At 44.7% G+C, this 25,597-nt stretch overlaps 1 protein-coding gene across 2 annotated transcripts in view; it reads left to right on the top strand.

Moving 5' to 3' along the window:
• Positions 1-25,597, top strand: part of RASSF5 (Ras association domain family member 5) — a 93,682-nt gene that overhangs the window by 37,237 nt on the left and 30,848 nt on the right. Inside the window, exon 1 of one of the 2 annotated variants that reach the window (XM_048826941.2) lies at positions 7,479-7,991. The exons of the other annotated variant lie outside the window; for it this stretch is intronic. Coding sequence (XP_048682898.1) covers positions 7,890-7,991 — 102 coding nt within the window. The 5' untranslated portion in view covers positions 7,479-7,889. Of the gene's footprint in view, positions 1-7,478; positions 7,992-25,597 lie in introns of those variants that run through there. 2 annotated transcript variants of the gene reach the window in all.

Below are 25,597 nucleotides of genomic sequence, written 5' to 3'. Positions count from 1 at the left end.
CACCGGGGCAGCGATCTAGCCCACTGCTCATGTCGGGCAGTGCGATGGCATGGCTGGCTCTGGTATGGTAAGTGGGCGGGGGCAGTTGGATGGGGGTGGGGTCCCCGGGGGGCAGTTAGGGGCGGAGGGTCCTGGGAGGGGACGGTCAGGGGTCAAGGAGCAGGGGGGGTTGGATGGGTCGGGGGCCCTGAGGGGGGCGGGAAGTGGGAGGGGGTGGATAGGGGACGAAGGCCAAGCTGTTCGGGGAGGCACAGCCTTCCCAACCCGGCCCTCCATACAGTTGCGCAATCCCAATGTGGCCCTCAGGCCAAAAAGTTTGCCCACCCTGATTTAGTGGATTCATCTGTGTAGGGGGAGCTGTCTTTGTGTGCAGGGGGTGATTGATAAACCCGTAATGATCAGCTGCTGCTCTGCCAGCTATCTACAGCAACCACAAGCCCATTAACTCAAATAGCAAGTTCATCTTCTATGGCCAGGGATTTAAAAATCCAGCCAGGGCAGTCTGACATCTCCACACCCACTGTCAACCACCGAACGTAGCTAAGAAGTGATTTGTCATTCCTGCTAGATGACTGAGGCACCCGGCCCGCCTGCTCAGCCCCTTTGCATGTACTCATGCAAAACTGTAAATGGGGAACGTGCTCATTAAAAGGACATTATATTTGTGCTTACTGTGCAAGGAGCAAACATTAGGAACTGGCTGGCCATCCAGTTTTTCTGCTGATCTGGATTTTGTGGCGTAGAAGGTTCCTGGTTTGGGGCTAGCTGAAGTATTTACTGTATTAATTATTCAGAAGGAAAATATGTAACTGTGTTGTCACTGTACAGCAGAGAAGGCAGCCATGGGAAATTATGAGCTGGGTATATTTTGAGACCATAAGAATAAATCATGTTTGAAAACTTCTTGTGGTGGTGGTGGTTGTGTTGTCCCCCTCCTCTTCCCCCCCCCCCCCCCCCCCCCGTTGACTGGATGTAAAATTGTAACTCTTCCGTCATAAACTCTATTAATTTTTTCAGTGATATTTTAAATCAGCTAAAGCAAACCAGTGGATGCGGAGTCAAATGGATAGGCTCCCTAGTGCTGAAGTACGGGAGCTTCTGGGACACAGGCCTGAGAGTCAAGAGATGTAGGTTCTAATCCCGGCTTTGCCATGGACTCACTTGGGGTGCGCTGCTCCCCTGTGCAGAGAGCTAGCACAAGGTTTAAGCAACAGTTAAGCCCTCTGTGTAGGGGTGAACTTCACTCTGTGCGCTTATCATTTAACTTCTCTGCACCTTGATTTCAAACAAAATAAGTGAGACTTTCCATGCAAACTGCATTGCATTTGTGCTGCATCCCTCATTCTGCTGTCTTCGAGCCTGGAAATCATTCGGGACTCAAAAGCAAATGGAGGGGGGGGGTCTAAATTTAGATATGACCTACCGGGAGCAAGTATTTTTGCTTTCTTCTTCCTTACTTTTTCTTTTTAAGTTATGCATTAAAATAAGCATCTAACTAGATTCTCCACTGAGCCTTGAATGCTTTTAATAGCAGAGAGTACACTCTATGTATACTCTGTCTATTTCAAACGTATCAGGGTTTCCACTGAGTCAGAATGTGTATCAAAAGGCTTGTTTCATCTTCAGAGTGACAAAACAGCCAGTGCATTATTGATAGCTCTAATAACAAACACAGAGTCTGTGTATCACAGCAATTCATCATTCTGACACTTCCTTGGTGCCTTCCCTCAGTTCAGCCCAAAGGGAGGAGCTTTCAGTGACAAGGAAGCAGAACTGTGCCCCCCCCCCCCCCACACACACACGGAAATCTATCAAACCGGCTAGAATCATCACTCAGGGATTCGCAAAAAGAAAAGGAGTACTTGTGGCACCTTAGAGACTAACCAATTTATTTGAGCATGAGCTTTCGTGAGCTACAGCTCACTTCATCGGATGTATACCGTGGAAACTGCAGCAGACTTTATATACACACAGAGAATATGAAACAATACCTCCTCCCACCCCACTGTCCTGCTGGTAATAGCTTATCTAAAGTGATCAACAGGTGGGCCATTTCCAGCACAAATCCAGGTTTTCTCACCCTCCACCCCCCCACACAAATTCACTCTCCTGCTGGTGCTAGCCCATCCAAAGTGACAACTCTTTACATAATCAAGTCGGGCTATTTCCTGCATAGATCCAGGTTTTCTCACATCCCCCCCCACCCCCATACACACACAAACTCACTCTCCTGCTGGTAATAGCTCATCTAAACTGACCACTCTCCAAGTTTAAATCCAAGTTAAACCAGAACATCTGGGGGGGGGGGGTAGGAAAAAACAAGAGGAAACAGGCTACCTTGCATAATGACTTAGCCACTCCCAGTCTCTATTTAAGCCTAAATTAATAGTATCCAATTTGCAAATGAATTCCAATTCAGCAGTTTCTCGCTGGAGTCTGGATTTGAAGTTTTTAGGATTCATATCTTCTACCTGCTCATTAAAAAGTTTGCTCCAGCAAACTGTGCCTTTCTTTTTCTTAACTGTTCCCATGAAAATATCTAATTCATTCTGCACCTGAAGCCATAGACTCCCCAAGAGAGGAGAATCTAGCAAGAAGGAGTGAGATGTTCTTTGATATCAATCACCTGCTGGAGATAGCAAATCCGTTGTTCGTACCATATTCCATCAGGACTTGTTGGCCGGAACGTTAGCTCATGTTCTCTCCATGCCCCAAGTCGTGTCAGAAACACAACAATGGTAAAATGGATTAGTTATTTGATTCAGATGCTTTGGGGGAGGAGGAAACCTTAGCAATAAACATAGATCTTACTTGCATTTTCAGGAATGCATCTGTATCTGTGAATCTCCAGTGTGTTACCTAATTAATGGGGAAAAGCAAAGTTTAAAAAATAATCCACTGTCAACAAAAGATGGGAAAGGATAAGAGCTGTATCTGAATTGCAAGCTCATATTTGCTGCTTAATCTTGACCCTGTAGAGCTGAACCAGATTCCAGTCATGTGTTTCTGTTGGTCATGTAGTGTTGGCTTCTGGAAGGAAGTGGAAGATCATGAAGGAGGAAGGATGATGAAGAAACCATATCAGAGCACCAGGGAGAGATATGGAATTTGTTCGTGAGCTATTTAATGTGTGGGGTGAAAAAATCCTTTGGCAGCCCATGTTGCAAACTCAGGAATCTTAAAACTGATTCAGAGTTGGCAAGCAATAAGTGTGGTGTTTAAATGTAACTGAGCTAGTGAAATCAAAGGGATAGCCACTTACTTAACACATAGTTAATACTTAATATTGCATGTTAACAATGCTTCATATTTTGGGCCCTGAGCCAATGAAGTACTTAAGCATGTGTTAACTTTTATGCCCATGAGTCGATTCCTGGGTGAAAGCCCCATTGAAGTTAATGGGAAAACTCCATTGATTTTTTCCAATGGAACTACTCATGTATGTGTGTAAGCGTTTGCAAAATTGAGGTTTTAGATTGTAAGTTCTTAGTAAAATATAGAAAGATGTGTCCCTTACCCAGAGTTCCCAATAAAAGGCAGTCCTGATCCTGAATAGCCTCTGGGTGCTTCTGTAATCCAGATATTTAATATTAAATGCATGCGCAGTTGGCTTCCCTTCTCTTATTCACCTGTCTTTCAGTGCTCACTATTGGTGGACAATGCAGATTTCGTCCGGCAAAGACAGTAATCACCATATCTTCACCACCATCTCATTAGCCTTGACTTGGGTTTTGGATCTCTCCATAGCTGGGAGTTGCTTTTCCCCCCTCTATGGCAGTTCAAGTATGGAAGGATTTCCTGAGCAGATGCTTATAGTTATGCCAATCGGAGGGGGGGGGGAATGGGCTATTTTGTGATGCAGACACTTCGGCTTGGCCATGAAAGAATTTGGGAGGACATAGTTTACAGAGAGGGATTGATCTCCAAAATTTTGGCGACGGACATCTGGAAAGAAAACCGTGAGCCACGTCGGCTGGTGTTCATTTGCATAGTTCTTGACTTCTGTGGAGCTACAGCCATTTACCCCAGCTGAGGATCTGGTCCAGTGTTCGTGTCTTTGTAGCTGAAATGGTTGAGCAGCTCCTGCTGCTCTAGGCTTGCATGGCATCCTTGCCACCAAATGTATATGGCTGAATTTTCAAAAAAAGTGCGGACCCAAGCACTGCTAGCAGAGTGGCTGCTCGTTTTGTGCATGCAATGGCATGTATTTAGGCTCATGTATGCACCTCATCCTTTCTGTGCATATCTTTGTATATACAATTTAAGAGCCTGTTTTTAAACCTACCCCTATAAAGTCAATGTAGCTCACTCAGCTATCCCCAATCAGAAGTGTTCCACCTGGTGTGAAAACAGCTGCTATATTGTTACAAGTTGCATTATAAATACTTGAATAGTTAACTAGTTCTGGTTTTTATTCTCCCCTCGGAAGCCCGAACTTTGGCCCTATCTTCACATGATTTGTAGTGGCCTCAGGAATCATTTCCCACACCGAGGGAGTAATTCACCCTTGTGTTGGGGCCACAACAAGATGTATGCACCATTTAAGCCCCTCTTCTGACCTCAGAATAGGGCTTAAGTGGTGCCCAGGCCTTGTGGTGATGGCTGTCTCTGCACAGGGATCCATTTCATCCCTCAGAGGGTAGCATGTAGCTCTTAATTTGATGATGTTCTAAAGCGCATTGCTTCATTTATGTGCTCTACCCTACAATTTAGAATCGGCTCCTCCAGTGGAGAAATAAACCTTGGAATGCCAAGTGTTTCGATTCCTGGCCTCTTAAAGAAAATGCCTCGAGGAGGGAATTTTCTCTGAGAAGCTGGCTGAGCAGAATTCTCCCCAGTAGACATGCACTCTGCATGAGCAGAGAGGAGTGGAGCTGCATATCTGATGTGTTGTCTTTGCTGCCCCCAAGCGATTTATAATGTTGCTTTGTGTCAGAACCGCTCAACACCTCCGTGCCCATAACGCATGTTTCATCTGCGCTTGGCAGCTCAGAGAATTCCATACGCAGAGCTACCGTTCATATGAACATGGAGAGCTGTCATCTGGAAAGCATTCCCAGCTTGTGCATTTAGACATAGAGCCTGCTCCATCCCGTCACAGTGGGAGGCTCTTGCTGTCAGTTGCTAGAATCAAACTGTCCTGGGCCAGGTGTTGGGCATTCTCAACCAATCATCCAAACGTGTAGAACTTGCTCCTGCTGGTGGTCCCTGCCAGTGTCCAGTGGTCTTTGGGCATATTGCAGAGCTAACCTGCTTACCCTTGGCGTTTTGGTTCTCAGTAGTCTCACTAAGTTGCCCACTTGGAGAGTGACTCATATTTGTTGATTTGAAATTGAATGTGACTCGCTCAGGTGCCATGGCAACAGGTGCCATATAAATAATGTAAGCTCATAAAACACCTTCTGTAAATTATCACAGGGGGAGGAAGTTTAATACACAGTGAATTCTTTGCACTTTGCTGTAACTGAATGTATTTTAATGTTAGAATAATTGCTGCACTTATGCTCATCTGAGGATCTCAAAGCCTGTTAATTCACAGTGAAGCCTTATAGCTCAGTGAAGCAGACAGTATTACGCCATTTTCCTGGTGCTGAGAGATGAAATGGCTTGCTCACGGTCACACAGCAAACCAGCAGGGAAGTTGGAATTAAAAACTAGGAGTCTCAACTTCCAGCGCCCCTTTTTTGTTGCTAAATTCCAGTAACACTGTGGCAGTCAGAATTAAATCCTGAAAAGGAGATGGCTGGATATTCCGTGTGTGTGTGAGAGAGAGAAATAAATAATTACCTGACTTTAAAATGAGCACATTGGTGTCAGATGCACGTACAGCTCACCTACATTAGTTAGGGTCTAATCCAACTGCAATAAACTTCAGTGGAAGTTGGATTGGGCCCCTGTTGAGGATGAAATAGTGCAAACCACAGAAGTTATACAGAGGAAGAGAAGAAAAATAAATTCCCAGACTGGGAAGAATTTAAATAGTTATAGCTAGAGAGCAGATACAAAAAAAGGAAGAGATTTTTCCCTACTCGTCTTCTCTATCCTCCCACCCACCCCTCTCCTGTTTAATAAATATAAATTAAGCTCTGAAAAATTGTAAAACATGGGGAAAGTTTCCTCTTCTAAAAACCGGAGTCCTACGTTGACCGCTAGTATTTTACTGTTAAGAAGCTTCTTAATCTCAAACTGACTTTGGGTTTTTCACTAGCCCTGCAAAGCTTGTCGTTCAGGCTTCTCTATTTTCCAGATGGGTCAAAATGTAACCTGCAGCCCAATGTTGCAGAATACTTAAGGGCCCAATACGACGAAATGCTGAGCACGCTCAACTCCCATTGACTCAAACGATCAGCCCCTCAAGGCATCAAGCCTTAGTCTGGTGGAAGTTTATGGATATAAAACTTACCTGTGCAAGTCTCCCTCTAAATATTCAGATTCTTCACCTCTGAGAAAGGTGGGGAGATGTTTTAAAACTAGAATTCAAAGTACGAGACATGACCCTGACACCAGCAACCCTGCAATGGACAGATGAAGGAAGGAGGGGGGGGATAGAGTCGGTTTCATAGGTTTATTCCATTTCTAATTTCTGTGGTTCTGTGAATTGCACAAAGGTAGGGGGATTGAAAGGTGGGCAGAGGGGGAGTGATGCGGTTGCTACAAGGCTTTATCAACGCTAAAGAACCATTTTAACAGATTTGGGAATCTATTGCCTGTAACGTGACAGTAACTGACACACTGAAAGGTCTAACCTGGCAAGCTGAGTGGTGCTTTCTAAGGTTATAATAAAAACGGCCTCATTTTTTTTTTTTTTGGTCAGCTGAAGTCATCCTAGCTGTTCTAAAATTATCTGCAGAACGCAGAGGCACATACTGAGCCGTGCATTAAAATGTCAGTAGGCAATCTGTCTGTCATGCACCCACCACCGTGGTGTCTGTTACTCAATCTGGGGTAGCACATAAACTAAGGGCTGGGGTCTCATTGTGCTTCATGATGTACTGAGCTTCTGGTATCCCCTCTCTTTGGATTCCCTTGGTGCAAAATATTTAAATAGCAGCTGAGCAAAGCTAAAACTCAGCTCAGCTTGTTCTTACAGCTTTAATTCCAGGACAGCTGTAAATGAGTTAAGCCACACAAGGATATCTACCTGGCAGAGCACCGTAAGCTGGCTTTCTATAGCTATATACTTTTAAATGGCTGCAGGATTACTCTGATCACAATCCCCACCTTTATGAAAGGTATTGCAGGACACCTGAGAGAGAAGCCCAGATCCTCAGCTAGCGGTATAAATCAGCACCGCTCCACAGACGACGTGGATTTACACCCACTGAGGTTCTACCCTGGAGACACTGAGAAATTGAGCCCAGTGCAAAAACTGGGTGCGAAAGCTTGCAAGAGGAAGTGGCTGGGCTCCTCTGTGTGTGAACTGAAAGCAGGCAGGAAAGGGGGGTGGGGGGAGGGAGGTGATGTGTTCTTACAGCCAGCTCCACTAGGCTTGCAGGCAGGAGATTAAACCACAGATGGTGAGTGAGTCTGAGAGTGAAGAGAAGAAACTCACTCAGGTCTGATCCCTCAGTATTCTCCAACAGCCCTTGCTAAGGGAGTTGGTTGGGTGAGGAAAGGGAAGGGTAACCCAGCAGGGCTGTTTTAACAGAGAAATCACTGAGTTAAATGCTGGATAACAAGCAGAAGGAGCTATTGCAGATAAGGACAAGTGAAGCCGAGGATGTGAAATCGTGTCTGCTGCTGAATGTACAGGAACTGGATTGGGAAATGCCACTGCTGCTGCAGTGAACAGGAATCAGATGGTTACCTGCTCCTCCAGCTCCTTGGTGAGCCCCAAATGTTCTGAGGGTCTCAAATCCACTGTTGGTAGATGACCTTTGGAGCGCAGCATGAGCAGCGGGTACTGTAGTCTGGATGAAGAGCTCGAGGATTGTTTTTTCACAGCCAAGACCACCTTCTTCAGGAGTGCACAGAGCAAAGCCCCTGCCAAGGTAACAGCTTTAAAACTCTCTAAGGGGCCATGTTGGATGTAGGGTGGAGCATTCTCCTGAGCAAGGTGCAAAAAAAAAAAAAGGTCTCTGTGTGCATGCATGTGTGTCTGCAGGTGCCAGGTTGAGAGTGAGATCATAGTCAGGGTCACAGTCTGCTCTCAGAATGAGGGGGGCATTTACTTACATCTCTCACTCTCTGGTAAAGTAGATGGGAGGTCTTTGCTCTGTTGCAGTGGTTCTCACCTTCATCTATTCTGCCACTCCCTTTTCCATGGCAGGATATGCACCCCCACCCTGCACCCTCCAAAAGATCCCCTTCCCAGTCATCCAAGATCTGGCTTGAAACTCTTTGCCCCCCAAGGCATCAGAGCCCTCAGGCTGAGAATGCCTGTGCTGTTACATGTAACCCACAACATTGCAGATCATTTTGATTCTGAGAGGCATGTTATGGTGACAGCAGGTTTTCTACAGTGAATGGGCTAAATTCATCTCAGGTCTAATTCTGTTGACCTCATTGGAATTACTTAAATGGACAAAGTTAATCCCTGGTGTATGTTTAAAAAGAGAATGTTTGAGTGTGTTTACAATTTTATCCTGCCTTCAAAACTATTATCGGCTAGTAACACTGACAGGACATAGAATTGCTTATATTAATGTACACATTTAAAATCAACCCTTCGAGAATCTGTAATCACCAACCAGCCCAGGGTGTAAAAAAGAGAACAGAGGAAAAAGCTGTTACAGAAGTAGAGGTTTTACACAGGAAAAAGAACCCTAAAATGTTCACAGATCACACGTTAGGTAGGAAGTGTGCACTGGGTCACCATTTTCCTCCACTGCAGCAAAAAGTTTGATCTTGGCGGTGCTGTCGGCCTGAGAGAGGAAAGCACCATGTCACTGTAGCAGTTCTTCTTTTTCACTTAAGAAAAAATGATTTTAAATGATCAGTAGTGAAATTCCACTGTAGGGTGCTGCCATATTTGCATGTCTGAAACTGCAACGTTATAATCCTCAGCAGGTGCTTTTGGTCTAGTCTTTCTCTGTGGTCCCCCGTCCCCCCCAAAAAAAAAAAAAAGTCAGCTCTGAGTTAATCTGAAAGTGTTTTTTTTTTTTTACAGGCAGGCATCATCCTGTTGAGTGAATTGGTTTGTGCGACAGTCCCTTTATTATCCGGTGTTTTTTAGGATATCATTTTACTCATCTGAAACTTTTTTAGAAATACTCCCTTGGGTTTTAACATGGGACATCCCCCATTAGTAATCTGTGTTGGGAGCTGACAGCTAACAAACGTTTTTTTTTTAAGAAAATGTCATTTGATTATCCATTTGTGTAGAAGACCTAAATATCTTTGTATAATTTTATATATTTATATATATATATATATATATATATATATATATATATATATATATATATATATATATAAAAATCCCTGTGTGCATTCAGTTCCTATTTAATTCTTTCTTCTGTGGAAGGATATTGAAATGCTACTTTTTAAATAAGCTTGCTCTTTCATTCACTGCTTTATCCTGCCATAATATGTGCCCATCACTGTGATATCTGGGCTCCATTCTAATGGATGTTAAGTGCACTGGTTTCTCCCCTCCATTGCTCTCTTCTTAACAGTGAAACACGGTGAAAGTTAAAACAAGTTCATGTCAAGTGATCTGGTATTACAGGTTTTTTGTACTGTGGGAAGGAAATGTTTCTTATTTAAAACAGCATAGCGGCCCAAGCAAACCATATTGTATGATATTGTCTGGCTTTACAATAGTACAGTAGATGCAAGTCACCAAGCAGCTGGTTGTTCTTTTCATGGGGGAGAAATAGTTTAAGGCTCTTGATCATATTAGGATGGTAGGGGCTATTCAAAGTGTGCTATTGCTTTTGGCTTTCTTATTTTGAAGGTGTGATTAATGGGAATTATACACGTACTGCAGAGAATTCTTAGACCTTCTAAGGCTGGAGCCGGCTCCTGGAGTTCTGAAGGAACAAGTCACCGAATAATGGCAAAAAGTAGCTAGGAATAAACTCAGAGGCCTAATATGGCCAAAAAATGAAAGATTTCCAATGGGTAATTAGGTTTCAGAGAAGCAGCCGTGTTAGTCTGTATCCGCAAAAAAAACCAGGAGTACTTATGGCATCTTAGAGACTAACAAATTTATTAGAGCATAAGCTTTCGTGGGCTACAGCTCACTTCATCAGATGCATAAAATGAAACATATAGTAAGAAGATATATACACACACACACATACAGAGAAGGTGGAATTTGCCATACAAACTGCAAGAGGCTAATTCATTAAGATGAGCTATTATCAGCAGGAGAAAAAATGGGTCATTGGTATTTGTAAGAACCTGATCACCAGAGGAGCTTCCCATTGCCTCAGAAGTGTGGGTGGGTGGAGAGAGTGAGAGATGGAAGAAAGGAACAGAGAACAGACTGTAAGGAACAATCCTGCACTGGCAGTTATGTAGTAGCATGAACCTAAGGGGTTTTTGTCCCCTCCCATCTCTGATGTAAATGTGAATCATTGAAACTAAATTCATCCTGGATCCAGATGACACACAAGCTGTTGGATAGGCACAGGCCGGTTGGTGTGGGTGGAATGCTTTGCCCAAGCATCCTTGGAGATTACAGAGGGAAACAGGTGCAGTCATTATTCAGCCTTGACACCAGTCCAGGCATCGATTTGCAGAATGCTGGGACAGCAGCAGTATCACCCCAGCAGGTGGGAACGACTGTGCACACTCCTCCCAGGCCAGGCCAGGCAAGGCAGATATTTGAGGAGTTGGTTTAACTTGACTGTCTTATTTTTGCTACTGGTCTTTGGGAGGCCCCCAGTCTGTCTGTACTCAATCAAATCACCCACGGAAGCCACTGGGAGTTTTCCTAAGACTTTAGGATTTGATCCATTTATCTACTCTTCTCATTCACTCTCCCAGTTCTGTGTAGTCTGAGAAAAGCAATTTAGCAATGGGATTCTGTCTCCTCCGTCAAACTGGAACCTCTGTGGCTTTGTTTGTTAGTCTCCAGGGCCAGGCCCCTCTCTTGGTCATTGTTGGTCACTAGGTGAAGCAAGACTTTATCGGTGTTCCAGAACCAAAAACATTTAGGCTCCAGAGAGGCTCTTCTTTTAATTATGAGATGCCAGGGTTATGAAATGAAGCCTGCTACAGCGTGATTGCTCTAATACCAAGCAGTGAGAGTGGGGCTGGGCCAAAGCATATCTTTATTTGGCTATCTGAAATCCCTCAGAACTGGGCAGGTATAGCATCAAATTAGGGTAATTCCCCCTTCCTCACCCCTTCTGCTTGTCTCCCCTTCGGGAACCATTTTGAAAAGTTAAATGTGGAACGTTTCCAGAACAGCAGTCTGTAAAACACCTCTATATGGCAACAGTTTTTTGTGTTTTCAGCCACATAGCACATCGTCTGCCTGCTGCTGTGAGCAGTCAACATGTCCTGAATCCAAGATTTAATTAATCTGCTGGGCACACTTCAGCCCAGCCTGTCCCACTCTAGGTACTCAGGAAGGATGCCCAAATGAGAGCGAGAACCCTCTCCTGAGCACCACAGGCTTCCTGACTGGACTGTCTCCCCAGCACTGATGGGGCTCCAGCGAGAACCATCTTGTCAAATCTCAGATAGCGCTGCCATTTCCCTGCACATGCTTTTCCATGTTTGGTTTCATTCCCATCCAGCTGATCGGTTTGAGCTGGTTCAATCAGCCTGTTCCAGCCGGCTCTTTAAACGGTTAACCAGGAGAAAGCAATGCCCCTGCATATGAGTGTAGCACTGACATATCACCTAACATGCATGCTAGCTTGAAATCTGCGTTGTGGGCTTTCATATACAAAAGGCTGGTCTACATGGTGAGGGTGTCCGAGCGCCCTAGGGATCTTTCCGTTTGCTGGATGAGGGTCCGCGCAGCGAGTTAGCTGGCCCCATGGCAAGCTAGAGCGCTGTAGAGTCACACCCTGGCATGCCGCATAGTAACTTGCCATGTAGACAAGCTCTAGGATCTTAAAGCATTTTATTAACCTTTTGTAACTTTTCCCAACAGGTAGATAAGTCGTATTCCTTGAAAGATGGAATTTGAGTTGCTCTGATATCCTGGGTAGAATCATAGAAGATTAGGGTTGGAAGAGACCTCAGGAGGTCATCTAGTCCAATCCCCTGCTCAAAGCAGGACCAACACCAACTGAATCATCCCAGCCAGGGCTTTGTCAAGCCAGGCCTTACAAACCTCTAAGGATGGAGGGTAGGTCAGAGGTAAAGCAAGTCATAGGACCCTGGAGCCCTGCCTCCCATTATCCTCCTTTAAAGCTTAGAGAACTCCAAGGTGAGATATTTCAAAGGAGGTTAAGAGAATGATTTGCCCAACCACCACTGAAATTCACTGGGAATTGGATGCTTAATGCCCTTAAAATCTCAGCCTAAGTGACGATGGCATAGTGTAAAACCTGTAGAAGGCAACCTAATCTGAAGTGCTAGACAGCTGAAATAATTAAGGAGAGTTGCAAGACCACATAGACCTAGAGAAAGTGAAACAAATTGTGAGGCACAGAGGAAAATTATTGGAAACATCATTGTTCAAAGCAAACTTGTGTGTCTTCCTTATAGCATTTTCCCTGCAGCACTGCTCCTCTGTACTTTCCAAATTCACCATCTGACTGGTTCTGTGAGCTTCTGTACAAGGAACAATAAAGAACAATATGATGTGCTTAAAGGGCTTAATCAAATTGCTTGTTGATGTCCAGCAGTAACAGACATGGGGACATCGTGTTTATAAAGAGAAAAGGGCAAATTACGATCTAGGATCTAAAATATGCATTTCCACATTGATTCATATCTGTTGTTCTCCCATGGTCATTGTTCGGTCAGAATTCTCTGTATCTGCAGTAACTTGCATCTTAAAATCAATCTCATTTTTCTCTTCCCTTTGTACACATTCATTTCAAGCAATCTGGCCTTTCTGTAAATGCTTTGGAAGATCTTTAGGCGTCTTATGGCTAACTGTCCCACCCACTGGTTCCCTTTTATTCCCTGTCACTTTCTTGCAGGTCTCTTGCACCTTGTTCTGCCATTATCGATCTATGGACAGAATGGAGACCCCCCCTGCTCAAATACAGGGGTTGATTAAGACTATAGTATTCAGGCTCTGATTTATCAAAATAATGTCCCTGCCCCATATGACGCTTCAAAATCTTCAGCTCTCCTGTGTGTGCTAATCAAGTTGAATTCACAGGGCTGCCACCCAACCCACTTTGGTTGTATCAGGACCTGCGACGTCTAAGGCCGTAATTCAGGGGCCTCCGAGCTACCTCACCACCTCATTGATTCTGATGCTGGTTTGTAGCACTCAGCTCTGCCTCTGGCCAAATGTCTCATCGTTGGCCTCAGAGTGTGAAAGGGATGAGCACTGGAATGTAAGTAAGCAGGGCCAGTTCCTGAATAATACTTTTCTCAAGAGCAAGTGCATTGACTTGGGGCAGAGGTCCAAAGAAAACTGCAGCTGCATTCATGTCTCTTCCGCGTACGAATGTCAGCAAGCCAGCTGCATAGACACATGACCACCTTCGGTTCTCTAACGTGCTGAGACAGTGCACCAGCGTAGGGCCTGATTCCATAACCCATCTACGCGTAAAAGTCCCGTGGACACCCAAGACAGATCCACAAGAGGAGCAGCTGCAGAATCCAGCCCGGGTTCCTTCTCTCCTTGTGTGTCAGGCTGGGAAATGGCATGCTCTTGCCCTTTTGCTGCCATGTGCTTGCACTGAGGTGCATCTGCATTACAGCACATCTGTAGGATTTTAAGTAGTGGATTGGAAGATACTGGGGGTCAGTTTTTTCTCTGTTCTTTTGGACATGAACCTGAGCCAGTCAAATGGAGACTTGACTGGCAAATTTGAAAATGAAACTTTTTTCCACAAAGATTTTTTTGAGGGGGGAGAAATACACAGCACAGCAAAACCTGGTCAAACAGACCATTCAGGGTCTCAACCCCAGTAGCTTAATGGAGTTAATCTTCATTAATGAAGATGGAGCAGAATTGTACTTGGTGTGTTTAGGGCAGTTTCTTAAGAGAGGAAACTATAATAATGAGTGATCCTTTTTGTCCAGTTTTCACTGCATATATTAGTTCAGGGGTTCTCAAACTTCATTGCCCTGTGACCCCCTTTTTGACAACAAAAATTACTACATGACGCCAGGAAGTGGGACCAAAGCCCAAGAGTGGGAGCTGAAGCCCTTGGGCTTTGGCCCCCTGCCCAGGGCAGGAGGCCAAAGTCAAAGGGCTTCAGCTCCAGGCAGGGTGCCTGTAACCTGAGCCCCACCACCTGTGGTTGAAGCCCTCAGGCTTTGGCTTCGGGCTTCGGCCCCAGCAAGTCTGATGCCAGCCCTGGTGACCCCATTAAAAGGGGGTTGCAACCCACTTCAGGGTTGTGACGCACAGTTTGAGAGCTGCTGTTTTAAAACTAGTTCTTCAAGTGCTTACTGTTAGTCATGGGGGAAGATGGCACAAAAATGAAGACCTGAATTAGTTTGTGTTCTGGACTCATTCCACTGTTTGAGCCCCAGTGAGGCACGATATTCTCTGAGCACTTTTTGAGCCATTGGTATTGGGAAGGTGTCCTTCAGTACGCACAGAAATAAGACCACTTGGCTGAAAATTGCTGCCCATGAGTCAAGAGTTCAGCACAGACAAGTTGACTAAGAGCCCTGGAGACTTACAATCCTCATTATCCAGAGAGCCAGAGACAACTGCTATCCCAACAATGTCCCTCAACCTAGTTTGAAGGGACCTTCCTCGAGGGAGTAAGAGAGAAATCCTGTCTCCATGGCACATTCAGACAGACCTTGGAGCCTTTCTGAGACTGCAATGAGAATAGAGTTTTTATGGCTGGGTTTGAGTTGTGGTGGCCCAATGCACATGTGGCTTTTTTTCCGCCTCTGTAGGTCAGATGCTGGCAAATGTGAGTTCAGTTGTGGAATATCTAAGTCTGAACAAACACCAAAGAAGATTCAGATATTTTGGATGTGTGACTTTTCTGTGAGGGATGAGTCACACTGGGTATGTCTCCCTAGGGAATTAGCTTGTGTCAAACCCTAGCTGGGTAGAGAAAGGACGGGATTTTCCAGTGGTTAGGGTGCTAGCTGGGAAATTGGGAGACCTGGGTTCTGCTCTCTGTTCTGTCACAAACTCCGTGTATGACCTGGGGCAAGTCGCTTAGCCTCAATTCCTTATTTGTAAAACGGGATCGTGTAATCCACTGGGGTGGTGGGTCCCCCTCTGCGCCCAAGTATGTTACAGCTCCCGCAAGAGTGCCAGGGCTCTTGAGCTCGAGCTGTAGCATCTCGTGCTTTTAGCATTCGAGGTCTCCAGTTCAGTCCCTGATGTGTCAGCCAAAATGGTGGCCGTCAAAATAGCACTTTCCTGCCTCACAGGGGTGTTGTGAGGATAAATAAATTAAAGATTGTGAGGTGCTCAGATACTCGTGAAATGGCAGCTGTATAAGTACCTAAGACAGACTAAATATCTTGTCACGGGGGGAGGGAGGTATGAAGGAAGAGGAGAGGGATGGAGAAACTGGGGTCCAGCCTTTGTGAAGTGCAGCCTGGCAATTAGATTTCAGTGGCTCAGAAAATTCCACCACATGATATCTTTCTCAATCAGAGAGGAAAAAAATGAAATCATTCTTTCAACTGTTTGCCATGGAGATATGCAGAGCTATGTTGCTATGTTATCAGGTAATACTGCGGTGCTGACTGTGTAACTGTTTGCTTTGGGGTTCGCAACAAAGAACATCATCGTTACCTTAGCCCTGTTGACCTCTTATAGGAGGGGACCTCTCTTAAGACCAGATAAATATGCCCAGTTTAAACCAAAAAGCATTGATAGGCAAGAGCTGTTTATGCTTAAGGATATTTCTATATATATATATGTATATATTAGAGAGAGAGAGACTGTAAGTTCATTGGGGCAGGGAATGTTGGAATTTGTTTTATACAGTGACCACAGCTTGTTGGTGCTGGACAGGTACTAACCATGGGTATCACTTTTATGATTAGGTTTGGTACCAATCCGATGATGAATGTTTGTAAGGTAGGTGTCCTATTTTTGAATGTTAATGGATCTCATTCTCTTGAAAAAGGCTGAATAAGTAACCCTGGAGACTGGACTCTTTGTGCAGAGAACAGGGAAAGCATGTTCAGCAACAGTGCCAGCGTCCACTCATATGCCACAGCCTTTAACTGGATGGGCTGCCTCAAGGCAAACAGAGAGGCAAGTGTGGCCCAGTGGCATTCATCTGGGACTCGGGTGACCTAGGTTCTATTCCTGTCTCTGCAGTGACCTTGAGCAAGTTGCTTCATCTCTTTACACCTCTTGTTTTCCCCTCTTGCCCGTCATCTGTCTGACCTATTCATATTGAAAGCTCTTTGGGACAGGGACTGCCTCTCACTAAGGGACAGTCGTGTGAGCACGTGTAGGCCCACCCAGGATAGCTTTGATCAAGCTAGCTCACGAATACTAGCAGTGTAGCTGTGGTGGCATGGGCTAGCCACACGAGTACTTACCTAGGGCCCCGGGCGAGCTTGTGCTTGGGCAGCTAGGCCGTGCCATTGTGGCTACTCTGCTATTTTTAGCAAGCTAGCTCAATCGGAGCTAGCTCGGGTATGCCGACATGTGTCACGGTCTTGCCACCCAATTGCTGTGTAGACATACCTCAGTGTATGTTTAGCATCTAGGATAATGGGGCCCTGATCTCAGCTGTAGCCTCTAGGTGCTACCATAATGCAAATCATTACCAGAAGAGAGGATTTCTTGTCTGTGTTCATTCAGTTCTTTGGCTTCTCTGCCTGCCAAGACTGCCAGGAAGCACATTTAGTGTCACTTGTGGGGGCAGTTTTGTGGTGTGGAGCCACTAGTATCAAGGCTGAGACCATCACGGATCTCATTAATACCCAGCATAACCCCGCCGTATCATCGGGAACTACTGGTGTGGGCTAGGTTTAGCACTGGTGTAAATGAAGGTGCAAGATGCTGGGCAATGGAGACGAGGTCAGGAAGGCACCCATGGGCCATTTTATACCTCAGGCAGGGGCAAAACAATGATGGCTGCCATAGTTACTAACCTCATTTTCAATCCTACAGATATTCAGGGAAATGGGCGCACTGGGTTTTTTTGCAGAGTTGACAGACCCACTGCTTGTGTATCCTGTTTCACTAGTCTCTCCTTCCAACTGTGTGCGCTGGGACATTTCCCAAGTGCATTGCCTCAGACCCGCTCATGCTGCCCTTGGCACATGTCCTCTGTGCGCTCTGCCTCCTGCTGAGGCCTTGTGGAGTACTTGCCTAGCTTTCCCCTGGTACAGACATTGTGGGGCATCTTGATAGGGTGGCTGCGCAGACATTTGTGATGGCAGAGAAGCTGCTTGTGTGGGCTTTGTGACTTGCCTGCTGACTGTGTCCCTAACTGGTTATAAAGTCACAGTTGTAGCTGTGGGACGGACCGCAGAGACGGAAAATCCCTAGTGAGATTGTGTTCCGTGGCCTATGCAGGATTGTTCCTTACATAATTATTGCACTGTTTTTATTGCCGCAGCACCTTGGGGCCGTAGCAGAGATCAGGACCCCATTATGCTCAGCACTGTACGTGCACAGTAGTAAGAGACCGTCCTTGCTTTGTAGAGTTTACAACCAAAACGGGCAAGGGCAGACAAAGGGTGGGAGAAGGGACAGATTATACCCATTTCACAGATGGCCACTGAATACAGAGAGATCCAAATGAGTTGCACAAGGTGTCTGTGGCAGAGCCAGGAATTAAGCCTGAATCTCCCGAATCCCTGTCCAGTGATTTAACCACACCACTATCCAGTTTACTTGCTAGTGCTTTGTCTAGCCAGGTGTTAATAGACCAGGCACTGGGGTTTCTGCCACTGTCCTTTTGGGAAACGGTTGCTGTGTCAGAAAGGCTTGTTGGCTGTGGTTCTAATATGCAAGCCGTAAAATTCTAAGAGCAGTAAAGAGAAATAAATAAATAAAACAGTAGGCCTTGGAGTGCTCACTTTAATTTCCATTAGCTGAGGGTTTTCTTTTTCTTTCTTTGCTGATTATATGTTCCTAGCAGACACATGGCTGAACTATTTAAGTTATTTATGATGCTGTACAGAAAAGTTCCTGGCCTGGAGCTGAGTTCTGGGCTGTGAGTCACAGCAAGTTGTCTTTTACTTCCATTTGAATACTTGAAAATAACATAACATTTTGTGCTGCCTGGAAGACTCTTTAATTATAGTGTAGAGAGTCGCGATGGGGTCTCAGTATTACCTTTTATGAGGTTTCTAACTGGGTCCCTAAATTGTTTTGAAACTGGTAAAAGACAATATATTAATTTGTTGGTGTGGGGTTCTGGTTATTGGAAATGGGATGTAGAACCTTTCACCTCTTAAGTCAACAGTTTGAATCCAACCCACATCAAAACTGACAAACTCACTGGACAGAGAGGGTCCAGTGATTAGAGCCCTAGCCTGTGACCTGGGTTTAATTCCCTGCTCTGCTACAGACTTCCTGCATGATCTTGGGCAAATTACTTAGCCTCTCTGGACCTCATTTCCCTCTTTGTCAAATGGGGAGGCTAGTACCTCACACGAGTGTTGTGAGGATAAAAATATATTAAAAAGAGTGTAAGGTGCTCAGATTTTGCAGTAATGAGCAGGGGCCATATACTTATCTGATAGGCCATGAAATAGGCATTAGATCTATGTGAAATGAGTTTGGTGGGTCTTGCGCCACTTCCCGTGGAAAGCTGTTCACTTCTTGGAAAACACCAACTCAAATTGCTAGCCTCATTGGCAGTCTCCGTAAAGAGATCTCCAATACAATGGTGATGAGTGGAAGAATAAGATCTTAAGAAGCCAAGTTACTCCTGCCCTGATATGAGGTGGAGGTACGCTGGCAGAGGGCCTATGAAGGACACTTATACTGCTGTTGCCCATGTTGTACCTGTCCCATGGACAAATCAAGGACTAGGATTCCCAAGTCAGCTGCTGAGGTGCTGTTGGCCTGTCACAAGTGCACTTAGGTGCTGAAATGATCTAACAACTGTTATTCTCCTGTGTCCCAGCATTGATTCTTAGAGCACCTGGAAACCCTTCTGGGATGCAGTTGCCTTTGTTAATGCTGTGGATTAAAAGGGACCAACCTGTCCATTTTCTTTCCAGCTTTTGTCATGCAAGGAAACTGTGGCCTCAGTCACTGGATTGAATCATGTGCTCTTCTCCTTTGTGTTTCTCCTTTTTACTCTGGACCCAAGCATCCTGTCCCCTTATCCCTGCTGTGTAGCAGGCATGCTACCAAATAGGCTCTCTGATCTTTTGATGTCTGGAACATTTCCTAGATTGTTTTATTATTTTTGTTGTTTGTTTTTATTTATTTATTATTCTAACAAAAATTGTTGCTAAAATACTTTGGAAGTAGTTCTATTTGCTCGTTTAGTCTCCCACAACTTGGTATGTTGAAAGCAAAATGCAGACATTAACTGATTAATTCTCAGAGCACCCCTGTCAGGCAGGGTTCGCATTAGTACCCCCATTTTACAGAGAAGGAAGTGACTTACTCAAAGCCATGCAGTCAGTCAGTGTCTGGGCCTCGGAATAGAACTCTGGACTTCCAGTCCTTGGCTCATTCCTCCAGTCACACTGCCTTTTGCTTAAACAATACTTTCCATAGATCATTTACTTACAGGTGACACTCGGGCTGGGCCTTTAAACCCTGAACTGGCAGAGGATTCGGATTGAAGGATAAAACCGCAGGCTAACAGTGGCATTGTGGCGGATACAACCTGTTTCCAGTTGGTCAAAAAGAGCCTTGTTTGTACACTGGATGTTTTGCCTTCTGTTTCTCCCCTTCTGTTTCTCTTTTGTTAGAACAGACAGTATCTGGTGGAACCTATTGTAGCAGATGGAAGCAGAGCAAACAGATAAGTGTTCCTGGTGTTCATGAACCAGCAGGCCATCTGAACGGCAATCAGTTAGCTGACCTGTCTTTATTTGGAGGCTTAGGTGGTATTTGATCATAGAGCAAGGAAAACTTGCCCCTTCACTGTGCTGCTACATACTAAACCCTTTTGACTTAGTGAAAAATAAGGGCCTGATCTTGGGAGATGCTTAGCAACTTGTGGGATCGAGTGCTAAGGAAATGTTAGTCCTAAAGCCCCCTAAGGAAAATGCAGCTACGAATGGAATAGTTAAAAAGCTGGTTGGTCGGGGCAGCAACATGAAAGAGGAGAAACGGTCCAAAAAAAGATAGCAGCGTCCTGTGCAATGTGCAGAGCATTGGGCCTCAGCTTTTCCTGGCCGCCCGAGTGAATTAGCTCTGTAAGTTGTACAGGCTTGTGTGCTATTCTTACCTCAAAGAACATAAAGCCCAAGGACCAGATGAACAGTAGATGCAGCCTTGACAACAGATTTCCACTGCATTGCTGAATCCACAATGTTTGTCAGAGGATAACAAGTTTATTCGTGCTAACTCCCACCCAGCCACCCACGCTCCCCTCTGGGTTTTTCTGGGGGCTCTGTTAATTTTTTTTGCTTTTCCTAAGAAAGGATTGAATTTATCAGACGAATATGCATTGCTGAATGTACCCTGTTTGCAAGCAAAACAAAGCTCCAGGCACGTAAATGTGAAGATTCTGTTTCTCTTTCTAGACAAATCTTAACAGCCTTATAAAGTTGGGAAAAGCTTTCATTTTAAAGCTTCCTTGTAATCATTACTCAGTTGTAAATAATCCAGTCATATTTTAGGGACTAATTCTGCTACTGTTACTAATTTTGCCTTGTACATTACCAAGGACCTGATCTAAACTTCATTGAAGTCAGTGGAAAGACTCCCAGTGACTTCAGTGATCTTTGGATCAGCTCCTAAAGGATCAGCTTCATTTCTGTGGGCATACTCACGTGGTGAGATACTACTGAAAGCAAGCTAGGATGGCAGAATCAGGCCTCATAGTAATTGTTTAAATATACTTCATTTATGTGTGTGTTTATAAGATTCCATTTTATATAGAGGCGCTCAGAGCACTTTGGGAATAAAGTAAGCCTAATAACACTCCTGGGAGGTAGGGAAATATCCCCGTTTTATTGTTGGAAACTTAGGTACAGAGGTTAATTAACTTTCCCAAGGTGACACAACAAATCAGTGGCAGAGTTGGGAATAAAACCCACAAGTTCTGATTGCTGTTCCTTTGCTCCAAACAACATTTCCTCCCATGTATCCTCCAAGCAAACAGTGCCAGAGGCTTTCCCAAGCATGGATTTCAAAACACCGGGTATAGATTCCAATACCAAGGTCCTAATGCTCCATAATCATCCAATTGGTGGGGGTGGAGGGCAGAAACAGGAAAGATGAGGTAGAGCCCTTCACTGCGCAATATTCAGTAATTTATTTCTGCAAAGCCAGCTCGTGTACCAGGGTGGGTGACATCTACTAATAATTCATAGGCTCTGAGCCGCTCACGTTTATCTTTTGGCAAATGGTAATCTCTGTGTTCCTAGCAGCTGGTGCGTGTGCGTGCCCTTGTCAAAGCTGGCTACTGTCACTCAGCGTGACCAGGATAGACGTTCTGCTCCAGCCCCGTTTGGAAACCATAAAATGTTAGGTTGGAGATCTGAGCACGCTGATAATTTGTAGGGAGGAAGGGAGATCATCAGCAGTGCAATTTTTAGCATGGTTGTTAATCTTGAGATGAATTTACTCGAAAGGAAATCCTTCTCTGATACCAAGTGCTCATTAATATTTGTCATTAGTTGCAGCAGAAAGGGACCAACACTATTGGATATTCTGATACAGAGGCTTTAAAGTCAACTCTTTCTTTCACTATAGGCTGGGTGAAATTCAGATTTTCCCCACCTACAAATTCATCGGACAATACTTTACCCCTATTCCCCCGCGACACACAGACGCCCAAAAAAAGTTCAACAAAAGCTAGAAAACTCTCGATCTGGCAGATTTTCATCCAGAAGGATTTTTTTTTTTCGGGTGGAGCTGTTGATAGGAGCTGCTCATCAAAAATGCTCAAAGTTTTTTAATATAGTGGCACAAATTACAATGGTGGTGAAATTGACGTGTGTGTGTGTGTATATGAGGATCCTGTTTTGACAACAATGATATAATGTAGCTTTCTGTTGATGGCTCCCAGCCTTCTCACTAAAAAAAATTTTAAACAAAAAAAAAAAGTCTCTTTTTCTAAGAGGATGTTGTCAACTCTTTCAAATGTTTGGCGGGAGAGAGTTGTTAAAAGTTTTGTGACACTGGAATTAAAAGTGTGAACAAAACAATCAACACAATTGTGTCAGGAATTGCTTGTTTACTGAAAACTGGGCTTTTGGTAAATGAAAATTTTCAAGAAAACGACGTTGAGCTGACAGCCAAGGGTCGATTAGGAAGCCTCTGGGATGGAAACATTTTATTTTAAAAAGTACTACCACATTTTTTTTGTTCCACTTTTTTCTCCATTCTCAGAAGTGAGATAGGGTGTCTCAGTGGCAGTAATGGGACTTAGGCTGCTGAGTGCACAAGTCGTTTCTGAAAATGGGACTTAGGCTCCTAAATCGCACCTTTTTACCAGCTTCAGACTAGAACCTCAGCTGTGCTGGGTGACACTGGCCTGAGCTGAACAGTGCTGGCTACAGCATCAGGTATCGGAGATCCTGTTCAGGTGACCGTGCTGTGAGGGCCTGGTTCTGTAATCATTACTCTCCTAGGTTTTCCCATTGTAGTCTCTGGGCTTACTACTCATGTGCATAAGAATCAGACCCCTCTTGAGGGTGATGGTATCTAGTTAGAGGGGAATGAGGAGCAATGTGTTGCAAAGATGGTGGCTGCTTGGTCGGATATAATACAGTGGGAACAGTTTCCTTATTTCACAAACGGAAAGCTCTGAATGTGGGGCTGTACTGTGTCCCCGCCTTTCTAGAGGTCTGATCAAACACTAGCTCAGAACTCTTCAAGGAGCTGTGTCCTAGTGGCCAGACACTAAGCTGGGAGAGCCAGGAACTCCTTAGCTTTAATGATCGATCTCTCTCTCTCTCTCTCTCTCTCTCCTTTTGTGGACTCATTGGAATCATATAGGGCCTGATCCAAAGCCCACTAAAGCAATGGAAAGACTCCTCTTGACTTCACAGGGATGGGATCAGGCCCCAAGGGTCTGATTTTTCTGGAAGTGCTGAACACGCACAGCGGCAGTTTGAGTTCTTGGTTCCCGTGACCTCTGAAAATCAAGCCCTCGTCCTCTTCCTTAGTTTCCCCATCTGTAAAATGGGGAGGATGCACCAGCATCTGCCTCACCGGAATAGTGCCAGAGTTGTGAAATGCTCTAAGGAGCAAGAGTGACAGCTGTATTTGCCTTCTGATTGACGACAAATAAAAACTGAATTCCTGAGGTTTCTATGTTTTCCTCTTGGAGGCTTTTTCTGCTGGACTTTCTCATGTGAAGTATTATCCGTTTGCCGACATTGTGTTAAAAAGAACATGGGCTCTCTGCCCTGAAAGCTCATTACATGAGGGAAGAGAGTGGGGAGTGCATGTCTTACGCCAGATGAGATGGGAGATTTATAGGTGAGGATACATAGATATGGGGGCCGGGGGGAAGAGAATCCTGTGTTTAAAGATCACGGCCTTGATTCTCCTCTATAATTTATAGCCTCTTATGCCAAGGAGCCTTCCTCAGAGAGGAAGGCTGGCCCAATGGTTAGTGTGTTTGCTTGGGACCTGGGTGACTCAGGTGCAATTCCCTGCTCTGCCCCATGTCCTGTGTGATGCTGGGCAGGCCTCTCCGTGCTCCAGTTCCCCATTGTTTATAACACTGCCCTCCCTCACAGGGGTGGTGTGAGGATAAATGCAGTAAAGATTGTGAGGTGCTCAGATATCACAGTAATGGGGCCATAGAAGTACTTAAGATAGGCAGAGAGCTATGCCAGGAGGGACTTACCTCTGGGAAAAGAGGATGGGCTTAATTGTACTGTTGCTTCCCCTCCACGGGTGCTGCCACCAGAAGGGTTTAAAATAGTCAGGGCTCCTCCATAGGGAACTCCCCAGAGGTGTCGAATCAACGTATTTCCCCGGCACCAGTCCTTGTCCTTTCCCTGGCGAATATTCCACATCTGGTTGCACTGGTCTGCTCCATTCACTGCTAGAGCAAAGGTCATAGGCATTTTGCCCTGCCTTGACTTTCCACCACATGCCAGGTTCTGTTGGCTTCCCCGAGTGGGAACCCAGAAGTGAGCTGAGCTAGGATGATTTCATCAGTGGCTCTCTCCATCTTTAACTCATCTCAAGGGAGCTTTTTTTTTTTTTTTAAACCAAAATAACTAGCTAAGGGTTAAAATATCGATCTTCATTCAGTCTCTTCGGCTTTTCCTAGAACTTAAGGTCAGAAGGGACCGTTTTGATAATCTAGCCTGACCTCCCATGTAACGCAGGCCAGAGAACTTTGCCTTGTGATTCTTGCATCTAGGACAGTAACTTGTGGTTGAGAGTATCACTTCTAGAAAGGCATGCCAAATGTTGTCATTTGGTTTCAAATGCGGCTCTATTGAATCATATATTTTAGAACTAGATCTCATGCCTAGGTACGGTAGCAATCAAGTCTCCATAAAAGACATGTGGGTCCAGTCTTTCCCACGTCCCAGTTAAAATGCAGCTGTGCTTATTATACATGAGAGACAAGGTAAGTGAGGTAATATGTTATTGGACCAACTTCGGCTGGTGAAAGAAACAAGCGGCCGAGCTCCACAGAGCTCTTCTTCAGCTCTGTGGAACTCGAAAGCTTGTCTCTTTCATCAGCAGAAGTTGGTCCAATAACCACCTCGTGTCTCTCATATCCTGGGACCAACACGACTACAACGCTGCAAACAACTTAAGTCTTTTGTCCAATCTAATTTTAAACATTTTTGCCTGTGAACAAAGAGACAGCAAAAGCTGTTTAAGTTAAATCTACATGGTAATTGAAAGACTAGTTCAGTTTCACTTAACCTGTTTTGGAATGGAATAATGATCATTTTCCTCCTCTCTCTGGTTGGAAAGTTTCCTTTTAGCTTTTGTGCAGACCCAACAAGCGCAAGTAAGGTCCAGCATCCTACTGAAATGATTTGAAATGACTAAAACGTCTATATTTCTGTGCTGCAAGCCCCCCTGTAGTTTGATCCTTTCCCCGCTGTTGTAAATTGCAAAAAGTGTGGGGAGGGTGAGTGGTGGAAATGTTATAATTGCACAGTTACTGTGGGAGAACAAAAGGTACCAGCCTTTTACTGAATCTTTTATGACTTGTGGAATCATTTGTTGTTAGGCTTGTTTGCTTTTCTTTTTCCCCTTAGATCTGCCAGAGGCGCATAACCAATTTCAAATACAACAGAATCTAGGTTTTGGAATTGCTGGCTTGTTTTTGTTGTAGCTTTTAATTTAAGAGAGGTCTTCATAATTTACTCAGATCTAATTCATCACCACATGATCCTGGGTACAGGGCATTAGCAATTGATGTGCCATTTAATTTCAAGTATGTCTAACGATTTTAGAGTGACAGGACATAGGAAACTCAGGTAAACTTCATAC

The sequence above is a fragment of the Caretta caretta genome, chromosome 21, assembly GCF_965140235.1.
Source record: "Caretta caretta isolate rCarCar2 chromosome 21, rCarCar1.hap1, whole genome shotgun sequence".
Taxonomy (NCBI): domain Eukaryota; kingdom Metazoa; phylum Chordata; order Testudines; family Cheloniidae; genus Caretta; species Caretta caretta.
The sequence above is the reverse complement of the archived record's forward strand: the minus strand, read 5'-3'. Positions and strand labels throughout refer to the sequence as shown.